This window comes from Cylas formicarius, unplaced genomic scaffold, assembly GCF_029955315.1.
Source record: "Cylas formicarius isolate icCylForm1 unplaced genomic scaffold, icCylForm1.1 PGA_scaffold_2__14_contigs__length_35257938, whole genome shotgun sequence".
Classification (NCBI taxonomy): domain Eukaryota; kingdom Metazoa; phylum Arthropoda; class Insecta; order Coleoptera; family Brentidae; genus Cylas; species Cylas formicarius.
In genome coordinates this window covers 24,177,119-24,192,783 of record NW_026844319.1, presented here as the reverse complement: position 1 = coordinate 24,192,783, position 15,665 = coordinate 24,177,119, and the positions used below count along the sequence as shown (strand labels likewise).

Genomic DNA, 15,665 nt, shown 5'->3' with positions numbered 1-15,665 from the left:
CACGAACTCGAGCTGTAAAATTGGGAACCAGAAAGGTTTCATAGGAATGTAACACAATAAAACAAATGTTTAACTTAAAATAGCACATATATTAAACTTTAATTTATACATATATGAATAATATTATTTACAAAATAGATTGTATTTCAATTTCTCGAAAATTAACCAACTAACCAAAATGAACCACGTATATCCTTCGAAATGAGTGTTTGGTTCTTGTCTCGGTAACTTTAGAACTATAACTATATACTGGGTGACACAAGAAAGTGGGAATATTTTTCACCCGGAAATTGAAATCATTTAATTTAAAGTCATTCTATTTATCTTTGGATTTGGACGATCATAAAAACGATGACTTAAAAACATGTTAGTCCTATCGTTTAGAGGTTATTTGCTGTGAGATAGGTCATTGAAATTTTTTTCTATCACAACTAAAAAAAATAAATAATATAAAATATGTGAAATATACCATGCGTAACATAAAATGCTGAATTCAAAAATGTAAAAAAGTACCGGGTGTGCCCCCATTATGATTCACTACTTATTGACATTTTCGACAATTCCGGAAATCAATTAATTCACTGCATATAGTGTCGAAACATTGCAAATTTAGCCTGTATTGAACGTACCAAATTTCAAATCATCTATTGAACTGTTTACTGTTTTGTGTCGCTCGGTATAAAGCATCGATTTTCTGGTCCGCCCAATGAATAGATTATTATAGCTGTGAACATTTAAAACAAATCATAACGCCTCTCAGACAAGTTGTTAACGTTATAAACATTCGTAAATTCCAAAAAGAAGTTTGCGAGATTTATTTCCTACAAAAATTAATAGAATCGTTACTTCGAAACCAGAAGAGGAAGGTACATTTTGGTGGATGTATAGTAGTATGTATACCTTTTTTTTCTTTCGAGAACCGTTATGTCGACAATACACAATAACTCACAGTCTTAGCAATTCAACTCATTGTTTTTCTTATTTAAAAATATAGAAATACTATTCACCAATTTATAACCACCAGGTATGACGAATAATCTTAAATGCTAAGCCAGCGGAAATTTAAACGAAAACTCTTACCTATATACGCGTAAATCGACCTATTCCTAAGCATTAAATAATACTGACATTAAACATTTTTTCAACTTTCCGACTGTGTATGGTCATAAAAGTACAAAAAACAACTAGTGATGGTGCGGGATATGAAATTGTGCTTTATAAAATAAGTTAGCACTGCGAGAAACTTAATAGTCACAAGAAGCGATAGTTGAGAAATACGCGTCCAATTAAAACTTGCAAGTCTTTTAAAGCAATAATACGCAGATAAATTGTCGCCTCGTTCGGAGGCTAATTTTAGCCCAAATTGCGTTGCCTACCGACTAAATAAATTTGCGCAATCTTCGGATGTTTTTGAAGGGCCGCCAGTTTCACGTAACACCGTTATAACCTGCGTTACGTAATGCCCTCGGGCAGACTGGTTTCAGTCATCGTTATACTGTACTAAAGTTGATCAGTAGGTTCGATTTACATGGTTACTGCGACCTCCCGTTAAACGGCTTTTGTCTGTTTTAAGGAAACCGTTAGTTAGAACGTAAATGGGAAGTAAAGGATATCAATTACTTAATGAAGGCCATATCTTCGTCAATCCATTGAAGAAGTCGCACTTTTTAAGAACTAGGCATTGATGAAGATAAAGTTTTGGTAAACTGGTTTAGTTTGACGGGCTAGGGTTACGGATAAACCATCTGATTACGGGCACGTAGTACTGAAAAACATGATATCAGATGTTGTCAACTTATGCGAGAAAACTATGTAGCTATTAAATGATATGGCCCCCTGGAGGGTAAAAATTGATGCGCCTCGGGTAGTTAGGATACTTTCGTGCAGATGGGAATGATCTTCCGCGCATGCATTTAAATTTTACCCACTAACTTGCACTTTGCGCAATTTTTTTTCTCAACAGCGATGAAACAAACATAGAAATGTTTTTCGGGATATGGGCATATTTTGAGAAAACATTCCCGTAAAAATGTTACATCTAAACTTAAACCTGTCAGCGGCCATATTGGTTGTCAAAACGGCGCAAAGTCTTATTGGTTAAAAACGAGATTTCAAATGACCGCGCATGCGCATATTAAATGGGATATCTGAATAATTTTCTTCATCGTCGAACACGGACCATAATGTTTTTTCTTTAAAAAAATCTAACCTATCATAAGAAACAAATCGTGGTTAATTTAGACGTTTGATAGAACCCTCCAAAGAATGAAAATATGGTTGTGTCACAGTGATAAAGATATATGGCAGTAGATATAATGGCTTAAATAGAGATGATACTGAACGATTATGATAAGGGCAGAATTATTTTGAAGCCAATATTGTAGATCAAATTTCCTCGTAATATTTGTTTGGACGTAGACAATATGCGATGATTATAAATTGGCTAATAAAACTAAAAACGTCATATACATTTTTGTACAATTATTGCGTGGAAGTTTCACTGATGCGGTACGACGTCACTGACGGATAAACGAAACGAACACGCAATTGAGTCAGCGACATCTTGCCAAATAAACAAAACTTCCAAAACGACAAATTAAGTTCCGTTATTAAGATAGGTCTTCGGCTTTATCATCATGACTGACTTCTTTAGCGTGTAGTCCCAACCCCTCCAGCGAAACCACACAATTCCTAAAAAAGTACACAAAAACATTTTGTATCATATTCTTAGATCTAAGTATTGGGTGTCTCGTTATATTACTAAATAAATATTTCCGTTGATATTGATCCTCGGGCAAGTCTAACCTACCACAGTTGAAGCATTATATATTATATATATTACGTTATTTCAAAATAAAGAGAAGTTGGACATTTTGTCGGAATTTCAAAATGTAATCCATGGGTTTGTTCCAACCGCAGCGAGAAACCGGTGTGGAGCAAGTGATTTTTTGATACGATGAATGTTTTTTTGCCTGAGAAAAAATGCCAAGAAGAAAGAAGTATGATAGGCAATTTATATTTAAATTTACTTCGTCTTGAATTATGTAGACAACCAGAACTTCTTAAATGGTGTATCCAAAATATCCGCAAATGTGTTTATTTATGCGCCCAACTGAATATGGTGGTTATTTCGAACATGTTTTTTAGAATATATGGTATTTGGTCATATAAATGTATTTGATTCAGCAAACACAACGTACGTTTCGGGCAACAACAGTAGGCATATCTTGAGAGAACTGTTGTACATAAAGTAAATTAATTAAAAAAAAAATACTTCAATGAATATGGTCATGGAGTTTAAAGAAAAGCTGGAATATCAAACTTTGCAGAACAATATTTATTCTACGTAAATGCTAAAAGCCTTCTTTCAAAAGAGATAAAATTACGATATTTGGACATTTTAGAGGGTGGAAAAAATAGCGTTGGCAGATTAAAAAAAAAATCGCAAATACATTTTTTACGAAAAATTGTTTTTAAAAAAATTAGAGCAGGCCAGGGACGATGGTCCCCACATGCAGGGTGTTTCGAATTTAAACATATCCGGAAAATAATTTTCAAACCACTCTAGATATTTTATTGACATTTTGTACGCTGCTCCCAGGCAACAAAAAATATTTTTTTATAAGAAAAAAAAGGTACGCTATTGATTTTTAATAAGATAAAAATTGTATTTGAAATTCCTATCCGATCAATTTGGAACAAATTTAATTTCTTGCCTTTTCTTCGAACCAGGCACCATTTTCAAGTAACAAAAATAAAGAAAATCGTGATAAAAATGTTAAACGCTTATTTTTGTAGAGTTTTTACTAACATCTGCTTGCAAGTTTTGCAAAAAATGTCAAAAAAATATCTAGATTTCGAAAATGCGATAACAATTTGGTGCATTAATTTCGGAAAGCCCTGAATGCGTTTGGATGAAGTCCGCCAGATTATATTTGAACACACTCTTAAAGTTTAAAGTTAGTTGTCGCGCTCAAAAAAAAACAATTACGCCTAAGGTTGGGTTTAAACAATCGAAAGTGAAAACACTTCACGCATTTTATTGCACACGGATATTTGTCGGCGATGTATTTGGTAAAAGTTGATTGTTTAACAGTTTATACGCATTAAATAAGACATCTTTATATTTTTCTTTGTGAAACTTTTAATTCTATTGGGCAACGCCTGCTTTATTTACGAGATTGTGAAGTATTTATTTATTATTAGTGAGCGTGTTTAAATAAGAACTCGTTGAGTTACCTTGTCGAGCTGTTAGATCTTGGGGGTCGTTAAGATAAAGCCCGTTGAGCCCCCTTCCGCAAGATTTCCACCACCAGCCACCCTTCAGCATGGACGCACAGTTGAGACTCGATCGATCGTTGTCCCTAGAAAATAGAATCTCGGTTAGTTAAACAAAAAAGTTATTGCTGGAATACGAATTATTATACTCATATCGGTACTGTAAGGTGTCTCAAACATTTTCATCTTTCCATTTGACAGACCTGCCGCCAAAAATTACCCATTTCGACCTCCATTCCTACTGTTAATGTGTAAACCCGACAATAAATAATTAATTCATAGGTAAGGGACGAGTAAGATACAGATGTCGATAAGGTGTCGACGGATATCAGTGGCAGTTTTGAATAACCCGCTACGTGGCTAACCAAAACTAACCAAATCATGAAAAATTTTCATGAATTTTTATTAAGAAGATTTAAAAGTAACGTACCTGCTTTTAAAAAACTCAAACGAAAGAAAAACACGTGGTGATTTTCAATTTCACCGTTTGGACAATAGTGAACGAAATATGATAAGAAGGAAAACATATTTCCTTTATCAAAACCAGATTGTTCCTAATTTGGAAAAACGGAAAAGGAAGCTAGAAGAAGATGACACCAATATAATTATCAACCTCCATAGAGCTTTTTGTTGATTCCAGTTAAAAGGGTCCGACAAAAGCATCTTCAAATAAAGGAAAACGCATCGCCAAAATTCACGATGGATCGACAAAGCCATTTATTCCAAACTGCTTGCTGTTGTCTACTAAGAATATTAAGCACATTTTTAAAAAACGGCCTGAAAATTAAAAATATTCCGGATAACAGTGTGGATAACGCGAGCTATCACATCCGTCTGCTAGAAACACCAAATTCATAAATTGCAAGCAAATGGGGCAGACTGTTTTACGTATTTATCCATAGGATTCTATATTCAACCCCGTAGGACATTTGTGGTACCAAGTGAGATCAAATGTGAGAACAGAAAATGTTTCTTCTACTTTAAGACCGAGTGTAATAAATTTCATTTAAAATGTAATGAATAATATATCTGTTAAGAGCTGGAAAATGCAGTTAATTTAAATAAGTAAAGTTAAAATTAAACTTAGCAAAAACACTGGTCATATTGATGATTCTGAAGGTGAAACAGAATTAGATTTTCAATAAAACCCGTACTTATCTAAGTAATTATTGATAATTTATATTATATGTCTTCGTATTAATAATTAATAAACAATTTATATTATTTATTCTTTACATGCATTTTTAAAACTAATGTAAAAACCCAAAACGAGGCAAAGGATACAGCATAGCCAAATCCGACACTTTCAAAAGGAAAGTGAAATTTCGAAAAGATATACGAAAACTGATGTCGGTATCTGGGGTTCAATTTTAATTAAAAAAATATGGTAAAACGGTAAAAACCTCATACAGATATCTGTCTATCCGTCTATATTATTTAAAAAATATATGACGAAATCATCGCACAAAACTGTACCTGTTGTATGTTGAAAATGGACTGTTATTGCTTCCGTACCAGGGATCGTTCAGGGAATCACCTGCGTTTCCTTCATACCCGTCAATTTCTAACTTGTAGTACTCGGCCTCCGAGTAGATTTTGAAGTGCGAATATTGGGCATATCTGCAATTAAAATAGCAAAAAGCCAAAGAGAATTTACAAACATCTGTTGAAAACCAGATATACGTTTTACTACACCCTATGTGTATTATTAAGTTTATTCTAATAATGTAAGAGGTAGACTATCCACGATATAACCACAGAAAACATGGTTACTGGGTGTTATGATTTTGCTTCGAAGAAATATATGCATGTGACTTCCTATGATATTTTATTTGTATTTTTATTTATATCTTTGTTGGGATTATTTATCAAAATCACAATATCTAATTTTCATTAAAATTATATTTCAAAATTGATAAACTTCAAACCAATTTGACAAAAAGGACAGATATAGACTATTTTAAATAAGAGTACGGCTTAGGAGTTAATTTATTATTATTTACAGTTACGCTAATTTACAAAAGCTAGATAACTAGTAGCACGTGCATTGGATTTGATTAGCTTCGAACAGTCTTTGTATTCCAGTCAGTCGAATAAAGACCACTGTTAATACCACTAAATGGATCATGAAATAAAATAGATAATCAGGCCCGGTAATTGATTTTAAAAAATCAATCAAGAAGTAAACTTGATACGCAACAAAACGAACGATTGATATTTTAAGTAATAGCACCTATTAGAAAAATATTTGTTAAACGTCTGACAACATTATGTTCCTCTCATCTGTGCTATTAATAGGTTTAACCGACACGAAAAAAACAAAGCTATTACGGGATATTTACAAAAACCGTTTGCATATTGGTACGCGAAATATCATCTAAAAGTAAATAAATTACATTCTTAAATGACGCAATCGATTTTGTCCTAATAAACCGACAGTGAAGAAATATTCCAAGGTAATCTCTCGATTCTTTGCAGAAGATGAGTTTCAGAAACAAGCTGTTGGGTTAATGACATGGAATAAAAAAATAGAATTACATGCGTACAAGGATTGATGCTTTTGGTTTGGTTTTGCGTTAATGGAAATATTATAAGGTGACCAATGCATCTTAGGTAAGATTTGAATCAACATTCTCGACCAGATTCTATTAAGCGTACGACTCGTTACGCATGGGAGTCTCATTACAATCTGTCGCCAGCAGCTGCCGTCTTAAAATGTCATTTTATTTGTCCTAATGAGATATTGCAGTACGTTCAGTATTGAGATTTACCTTTCGCCATTTGCATACAGGGTGCGGGTCATTTCGGATTTAGTTGACAAATAAGATTCTACGCGATATACATACCCGCTGTAAGGCTGTAAGGTACTATATGAGGAAGCGAGAGGTACTAAAAACTTAAAAAAAAAAACATTAAATAAATCTGTGAATAGAAAATCCTGGAAATTATTTTCGAGTTCCTAAAATGTCCACCAGGGGGCTTAATTGCCATATTGACTTTTAAAACCCGTTTTCTGCAAAAATTCAAACTTTTTTTGGTCCATTGCTTTGCTTTATCTCTCTAAAAAAACTGGTGAGCGGTGTTCGAACACGGAAATAATTGTCGATAGCTCCAATTAATGCATTTTAATGAACTCGGAGTGTGATTTTTCTGACATAAAAAAAATCGTCAATAGACTAACAATACAGTGAAAATCGCATCTCAACATCTTTATCCGAACTTAAAATATAAATAAAAGAACAGAAATAAAAGTTGAATTTTGTAGGGATTGTTATTCATGTCTAGTTGTAAGTCAATTATTTAAAAAAATATATTTTTTTATTTAGGATTTAACATAACATTTAATTGTAATGAATTTTTTTTATTTATCTTTATTACTTTTTGTACAATACAAAGTAACAACCCTTAAATTGGAAGCTGCTATCCAAAACTCTTTTGTGTTTATTTTAGGTTAAGATAAAGATATTGCTTGACTCTTTAATGTTGTAATATTGTTGCATTTGCGCTCCATGTACTGGTAACGTAAGCCTTCGAAAAACACATTTTAGCTACTGCAAGTTTATTAAAATGCGTTAAACCTTTTTAAAGTTACATGGAAATACATTTCAGAAAATGTTCGAACACGTTCCATTAGTAGTTACCTCTCCTTTATACAAAATTATACAAAACAAAATTAATTTGTTTCGGTTTTTAGAGTACCCATTCTAACTACGGTATATGGAGGTTTCTATTTTAGAACCTCTAAAATGATTTTGAGCATTTTTTCTTCACCGACTTATTTTTTTTAAGTTCGCCCAACAATATACCATTTTTACAACCTTTTATGGTTTTGACTACGGAATGAGTTTAAGACCTCCATGTTGTAAACCTGAAGGGATCATTCTTTTCAGCACGTGTACCACAAGCGAGGGCCGTATTTAAGATGTTAGCCGACAAGAACTGTGCCGTGCGGACTGATGTATTTTAAGAGTAGGGATTTTTTGAATTAAACTGTTACATTTTGCTTTTTATAAATCTTCCTAATTTCTTCCTATTGGTTAATTCGTGGGGGTTGGTGAAATCGGAGTATGCTGTCAGTTTTATGAGTTGGAGTTATTTCTATTGCGTCTTGTGTTTGTAATTAGTAATTACCACGTTACAGTTATTCAATTATTTTTCAAGATTCAGTGTATTACCTTATTACAATTTATTTCTTACCAACTACTAACATTAATCAATTTTGTTAGTCACATGCGATGATGAAGATCCGTCAAATTCAAATGGATCAAAGACTCGGACACATTTGCCGGTTGTTGTCAAAATTATAATTTTAAATGTTTTTCTGCTTCTGAAATCGATATCTGGGGAAAGTGGGGTCATAACGAGGAAGTTAAGTGAGAAAAGTTAAGTAGAAAAATATCTGCTTCTAGTTGGAAAAAATGTTTAGGACATGTCATCGAAGAAGAAAATGAGAGAAATTTATTGAGCGGGGTAGGCCTGCGGTTAAACCTTCATAAAAATTTACCAAAGTTAAATACCGGATTATGTCGCAAAAACGGTACATCGTTAGCCGAACTATACCCTATCTGGTTGCCTTTACGGGGATATCCGGTATATCGACAATAGGAAACTCGAATGAATTATATTTGACAGTGTCGGTGGTGCGCGCTTGCATCACATGCAACAACCCAAATAATAGACAAACTTATTCGACATGCATAAATTTATTTCCATTATTAGGAATCCAAAAATTACCTTTTATTCCCTTCGAAATCTTCTAGTTCAACTCTTAGCGAATATTCCTCGTTGTTTGTTAGCATGTAGATATTTTCGTTTCCCAGCCAAAATTCTTTGCCCGGATCTCCGAAACCATTCTTATAGTCGTTCCAATCCCTGTTGAAGTTCTCTCTCGGAACTCCGAAATCGTTCCTTCGTTGTATTACCTGGGTGAGAAAAAAGTTGTAGATGCGTATAACTGCCTCGACCCCGATTACATGCTCAAAAAAGTAATTTAAAATATCGGGCTATTTTGTATGACATTTAGCAGGCATTAAGTCAAGTGGAAAATGAACTTTGCAAAAGAAAATAATTAGATTAGTTTTGTTTTATACTTGGCAGAAATGGGCATGCGGGCGTGAACAGATTATGTATGGTACATAATATTTAATAACACTATATAGTGTGTCCATATTTGTAGTTGTATGATTTTACGATTTGTCATTAAGATTCTCGTAGCAGAATAAGGCGCAATGTGAGCTGCGGTTGTCCTGGGCTAATCTAAATGATTGTGGAAACTTGACGATTGTTAAGTTTAAGTTCGTTCAACCAGCAACCAAGTGAGAAGAGTGGAATCACGAAAACACCAACAGAATGTGCGTGTACAATTTGAAGTCACAATCCCTAGTGAAAAATTGGGAAACTCGGGAAATAGACCTAAAATGTTTGCAAAATATGACTGGCATCGACAACCACCGAAGAAAGCACGGATTGGGAGAAAACGAAAAATTGACAATTGCAGAACACAGAGCGAAGAAGGCGTGTGATACTTTTTGATTTCCAGGTTTGTGCTCCGGTTTTATAGTTAGTTACAAATACCTATACTTATAGACAATTTCAATAAAAAATAAGAAAATTTGATTGGAACTAACCAAAAGTATTCAAAACAAAATTTGTCCCAGCCTCAAAACCATTAGAAGCATTTCACTGAGTATAGGCAGGAGAAACACTATGCAGCAAAGGGCCTCTAAGAAATGACACAACCACAAAATTGTTAAGTCATTAAGCCCGAATAAAATTGTTTGCTTGTCATTTGGAACTAGTTAAGTTTCATTCCTAAAAATTAGCTGGGTGGAAAAGGTAAGAAACAATGACGAAGTCCTTAGAATGATTAAGGAATAGGAAATAGTTAAGACAATAAAAAAGAGAAGGATGGAAATGTGGGCAAGTATAGAAGAAGAACCTGCTCGCTCAAGAACCTGCCATAACGAAATGGAGTCAGCAGTGTTTAAATATTCCGTACAGTAGCCAATAAACCGACATGATAAAGGTCGTAGTAATGCAAGATGTAGTTCACGTACTTGCAAACAGGTAATTCACGTACTTCGTCATACTTTCTGTTAAATGCGCTGCTAAGAAAAATATATAATAAAATTTATAAATTAAGCTGATCCACCGTGTAGATGCGCGAACTCAACTGTAACATGACAGCTACCGGTCTCTAATGCGTTCTTATTTAAATGTTTCTAGTAAACGCCCTAGGTTGTTTCTTAAAATGCAAGCAACAACAGTCCTATAGCGAAAAATATGTTTCAATTAATTTTGACATTTTTGGGTTATTATATCGCTATATTGCTTGCTCGTTTCTCGTTAAACGTTGTGTAAGACTATATGCCGGTGCAACAATTTTCTTACGTCAAAACTAGCCAAGTTCCTGCTTTACATTAACTTACTATCCATCCCCCTTCCGCTATTTCTTGTTCGCAGTAGACCTTCAGGAACCAAAATGTCGTTCCTCTAATTTGTAGATAATACACTCCAGAATTTCTCATTCCGGCAGTGTAAAGATCAGCACAAGAATAACCCTGAAGCAAATAAAATAATTGTAATTATGCAACATAATACTACAAATACTTAAACCAAAGTTTACAGTCAAACTCTTGACTGGAACCTTCGACACTGCACTAACACACAATAACGCGTTTTACCACAAACCGAAACTCAATTTTACGTAATCTTCTCCTGAAGATGCCAACTTGGTTGGCGAAACGCGCTTCGAGTACGTAAAATTCAGTTTCGGTTTGTGGTAAAACGCGTTATTGTGTGTCAAAGTTTACAGAATAAAACCATGTGATCCGTAATGAATGAGTCAAAAGGCATACCTAGAATAAACTCGAGGAAATAATGCTATTGAACGCAATATGCTTCAGTAAAATATCGTTCATTAGTGAGATATAGGGTGTAAAAGTTTAGTTGTCGAAATTGCAATTTCTCTTTAGTGCAAGCTTTTGTTTTCAATATATCAAAACGAAAACTTGAATTTGGTTCTTTAAGTTCGGCAAATATGATTGCATGGTATTTTTCACAAGCCGTTTTCGATATATTTGCATTTTAATAAGCTCATCTGCACAAAAAATAGACCACTGATTTTGATTTTGATTTGATTTTTTTTGTGAATTGTAGATTAAACCTTCGACAACAAAGCTAAGTGACAAACTTTCATTCAAGAATTTGATTTAGGCATATGCGGGGAGCAACAATGAGATATTTCAATAAGCGACAGTTTACTAATGCATTCATTATGTGAATATTATGTTATATAAGGTCAATAGCATATTATGCAACAAGTTTAGTAAACGGCAACGAGTGACGTATAGTAAATTATGCAACAAGTACGGTAAACGGCATTTGACTTACGAGTTTATTTGACACGAGCGGGGCGAGTGACTTAAAAACTTTACCGAACGTGTTGCATACTATACTTTTTCTACGACCGCTAGTTTTTGGGTACATTTTCGCAAAATAACACGAATACATTCACTGACATGACCGTCAAAATTGACAAACGTCCAAATTGAAGTCGTGCGGTAAAATCTCCGAAAACATCCGATCCGGTTAAATTGACAGCTGTAAAAATGTAACATTATTCACGCACTTTTTTAAGTCGAGTAATATGTCGTGTATGACATGTCCCAATCGCCTTTTGTTATGTCGCAACCCACCTCAACTATCAGAAAAAAAAGTTTATCAAACGATTTGCATATTATATATTTTTATTATAACCATTAGTTTTTAGGTACGTTTTTGCAAAATAACATGAATACATTCAGTATTCATGACTTGTGACATGACCGTCAGAAAAAATTTTTGGTTGCTCCAAAACCTGTGGGTAATATCCCGGAAATATCCGAAGTGACTCGCAGCGGTAAGCAACGAAACTGACGTCGTAAATAGTATATTATGCGACAAGTGCGCTCGGTAAACGGCATTTGACTCACGAGTTTATTTGACACCAGTGGAGCGAGTGTTTAATAAACGAGTGACTTAAAAAGTTTAGCGAACGTGTTGCATACTATACTTTTTCTACGACCGTTAGTTTTTGGGTAAATTTTCGTAAAACAACACGAATACTTTCACTGAGATGGCCGTTAGAATTGACAAACGTCAAAATTCAAAGCGTGGGAATTATCTCCGAAAATATCCGATTGCTCCCAAATCCGTGCGGTAAAATCCCGGAAATGTCCGAAGTGGCTCGGATTCGTGGGAAACCTAACTGACGTAGTAAAGCGACGCTTCCTGCACGCTAGATCGGTGCGTAATTAGGTATTTTATAGACGGGAGTAGAAAAATAACATTTTCCACATGCTCGCTCGGTGTATACTCGGGTATTTTACAGAAGGTAGCAGAACAACATTTAGATTAATAAATATCAAAGCTAATGTCAATGTGAATGTGTTCATTTCTATTTGGCTTGGAATAAAATATTACAATACATTATCTTAGAAATCATTACCCGTAATCGTAATCTCGTAAAACGCTTTTATGGGTGTCGATATCTGAAAAACAGAGCTATAGAGAAATAACAATTTCGAGAACTAAACTTTTAAACGCGGTAAAAGTTGGCGCATAATGGAAAATGGTTTGGACGCACTTGTATATTTAAAGGGGTGGACAAAAAATGTCAACAGTAAAGCATTCTCAAAATTAAAATACAATTTTTACTCTCATCCTAAATTTTATACCTTATAGGGTCGGTAATACCTAGGTTACCGGATCGCCATATTGCAAAACGAACCGAAACTAATGGCGCGACTTTTAGCATTAAAACCTTTTCATTATGCGCTTTTAGCCGACGACTAACCAAAAATGTGAATTAAGGTTGTTATTAACCGTGCATCTCTCGCGATTAGAATCTGCGATGCAGATGCATTTAAATAATTATCCTAAACATGCTTTCCAAAACCTTGCGAAACTCACAATGAGAGTCTTGCAATAATAGGTGAACGGTGTGTTTGAGGACATTTTTCTTTTTCGAACGAAATTGAAAAAACAAAACGACGCAGTAAATTGACCGAAATATCTGCGAAGAATTTAAAACCGCAATTTACGTTTAAAACGAACGAGAGCTAAAAGAATGTACAAGTGTTGCCGTAAGTCCAGCTAAAATTCAATGCGGAAATTTTAGCGTTAAGCGATACTTTGTGGGACGTAGTTTCGCAATTTTTTTCCTCAATTGTTTTAAACCCAATTAATTGGTTAATAAAAAAGTAACCTTATATATTCTTTAGTTTTCTATGTCAAAGTTTGTTAAATAACATCTGATTAGCCGATACCCTCTGAATATTTTGAAATAGCCCATGCTTATCCAGTCAAGTCTTATTCAACGATACAGAAAACTAAACTGATATTTAGAAAGCATTTTATACAACGAATGCAAAAATAAAATGTTGAAGAACAGTAGGAAACAAAAATTCAAAGTTATAGTGAGACAGGTGAATCAAATATTTTTGAACATAATTCGAGGAAGTGTGTGTGTCACTTGATGGTCTCAGCTTAGTTAACTACTGCAGCGAGTCACTTCTAGTTTCCAGTTTCCATTTCTCGTATTTGGCGGATGTTAGTATTTTGACATTTGTCAGTTTCGAGGGTAACTTCACACGTCGTGTAGTTAAAGAATTCGTGCTCTATGGTATAGCATGTGTTGATAAACTTCTTCATCCAATCATTTAAAAAACACTAGCCCCACTCGTTTCAAAACAAACTCATTACTACATTGTTATTTATCAAACTTAGTGCATTGGCATTCTGATATCTTAACCAGTGTTGGTTTATAGAAAGGTAATATAAATTTTAATACACATAATATTTTTGAAACAATCTTTATGGACTTGGTTATTCTGTATCGACCGTTTTGAAACATATATTGCGCTTATTGCATTCTAAAACTAAAGATCTAATTTAAACGAAGACCTCTAGCTAAAGTGCACATATGAAGAGTACAGGGGAAAAAAGATGAATCACAAAATATTATAAGCTTCTTGACATCAAAATCCAGATGGTTAAAATTGTAATCCCATAGCAGTGAAGAAACACCATCAGAACCCTCTTTTCCTGACACTTCAGTATAAGTATAGAAAAGAGCTTCAGAGGTCGAAAGGACATATATGTTGCACATGTAGAACGAAAGTTGTCTACGATCATACGTGTCATTAGCTGCAATATTCGGCAGATGAAGGTTTTTTTGAAAATCAATTACAATAGCTCCTTGTTTTGTCTTTTTGGGCCTAAACGCCTAGCAGCTTTTTTACGTTTATATAAGGTGTCTGCTCATTTCAAATGTAGTTCTTTTTCAACTTGCAACCTTCGCCGTTCTGCGTGATCATCAATTTTTACTTTCAACTCATCACATGTACGACAAGCGGGTACTCAAAATTGGTGTTGCATATTTCTCTATATTTTTCATAAGAAACTAATTTATCAGGATATTTTTCTTTGTACATAGAGTACATTTTCTTAATAATGAGCGTAGATAAATAAACCTTTGTTGCTTTAGCCAAGCCATAGTGAGATTTTCTACTCTTAAAACATCTAATGTGTTCCATAACCCTTTACTTTCAATCCGCTTTGTATAGTTTGCAGCCTTTTTGCCGTTATGCCATGTAAGGCTAAAAAAGCTTTATAGCTTTAGAGCAGATTTCCTGGGACGATTGCGTGTTACAGGTTTGAGGTTTGCACGTTATTAAACCATTTAGATAAAAGGATTGTTCATCATAACTTTGTAGTTGATTAAACTTAGACATGATCGTGCTTAAATCGGCTGCAGTGAGATTTTGGAAATATTTAAGTTTTGAACATTTGCAGTCTTGTCCAGTTTGATGACTACTTAAGAGTAACTTTTTATTTACATCATGCATTCGTCCATAGGATTTTCTGTTCCTTGTTTTTTATTGCTCGGCCATTATTTCACAACAAGAAATACGCCACAAAACTTTGAAAACAGAATAATCAATAATTACACTAATAAACTTCAACGTCAAAGGACTAAACTACATACATTATTTACGATCATAAGCCGGCGAAATAGCAGGACGTTGCCATTTCCTATCTTTCTTGCGCACAACCTCTGGTACCTTTATCTATTATGCCCAGTAATTCTGTTTATCTTTGTACTGTCATCTTTCTAGCCATTTCTTATAGGTATTCTATAGCCGATATATTATACGAAATAACTGTTAGGTGAAAAAATGGACCCTCATCTTTTTCCTCCTGTACTCTTCATATACTAATACTATGTTTATTTTATTATTTTCACATCATTCAAATTTATGTTAACATCAATGAAAAAACATCATCGACCAAAAATGTTGTTGCGACGAGCCCAGAATCTTTAAACTTTCTAATGCGAACTCTCA

General features: G+C 34.1%; 1 protein-coding gene across 3 annotated transcripts in view; it reads right to left on the bottom strand.

Annotated features, from left to right (window-relative positions):
* Window positions 1–68: 68 nt before the first annotated feature.
* The window catches only part of LOC132698366 (angiopoietin-2), a 177,158-nt gene continuing 161,561 nt past the window's right edge, over window positions 69–15,665 (bottom strand). For all 3 annotated transcript variants that reach the window (XM_060664378.1, XM_060664379.1, XM_060664377.1), the window contains 5 exons: window positions 10,707–10,838; window positions 9,013–9,200; window positions 5,755–5,898; window positions 4,240–4,364; window positions 69–2,691 (listed from right to left, as the gene is read on the bottom strand). In XM_060664378.1, coding sequence (XP_060520361.1) covers window positions 2,597–2,691; window positions 4,240–4,364; window positions 5,755–5,898; window positions 9,013–9,200; window positions 10,707–10,838 — 684 coding nt within the window. In that variant the 3' untranslated portion in view covers window positions 69–2,596. The remainder of the gene's footprint in view (window positions 2,692–4,239; window positions 4,365–5,754; window positions 5,899–9,012; window positions 9,201–10,706; window positions 10,839–15,665) is intronic.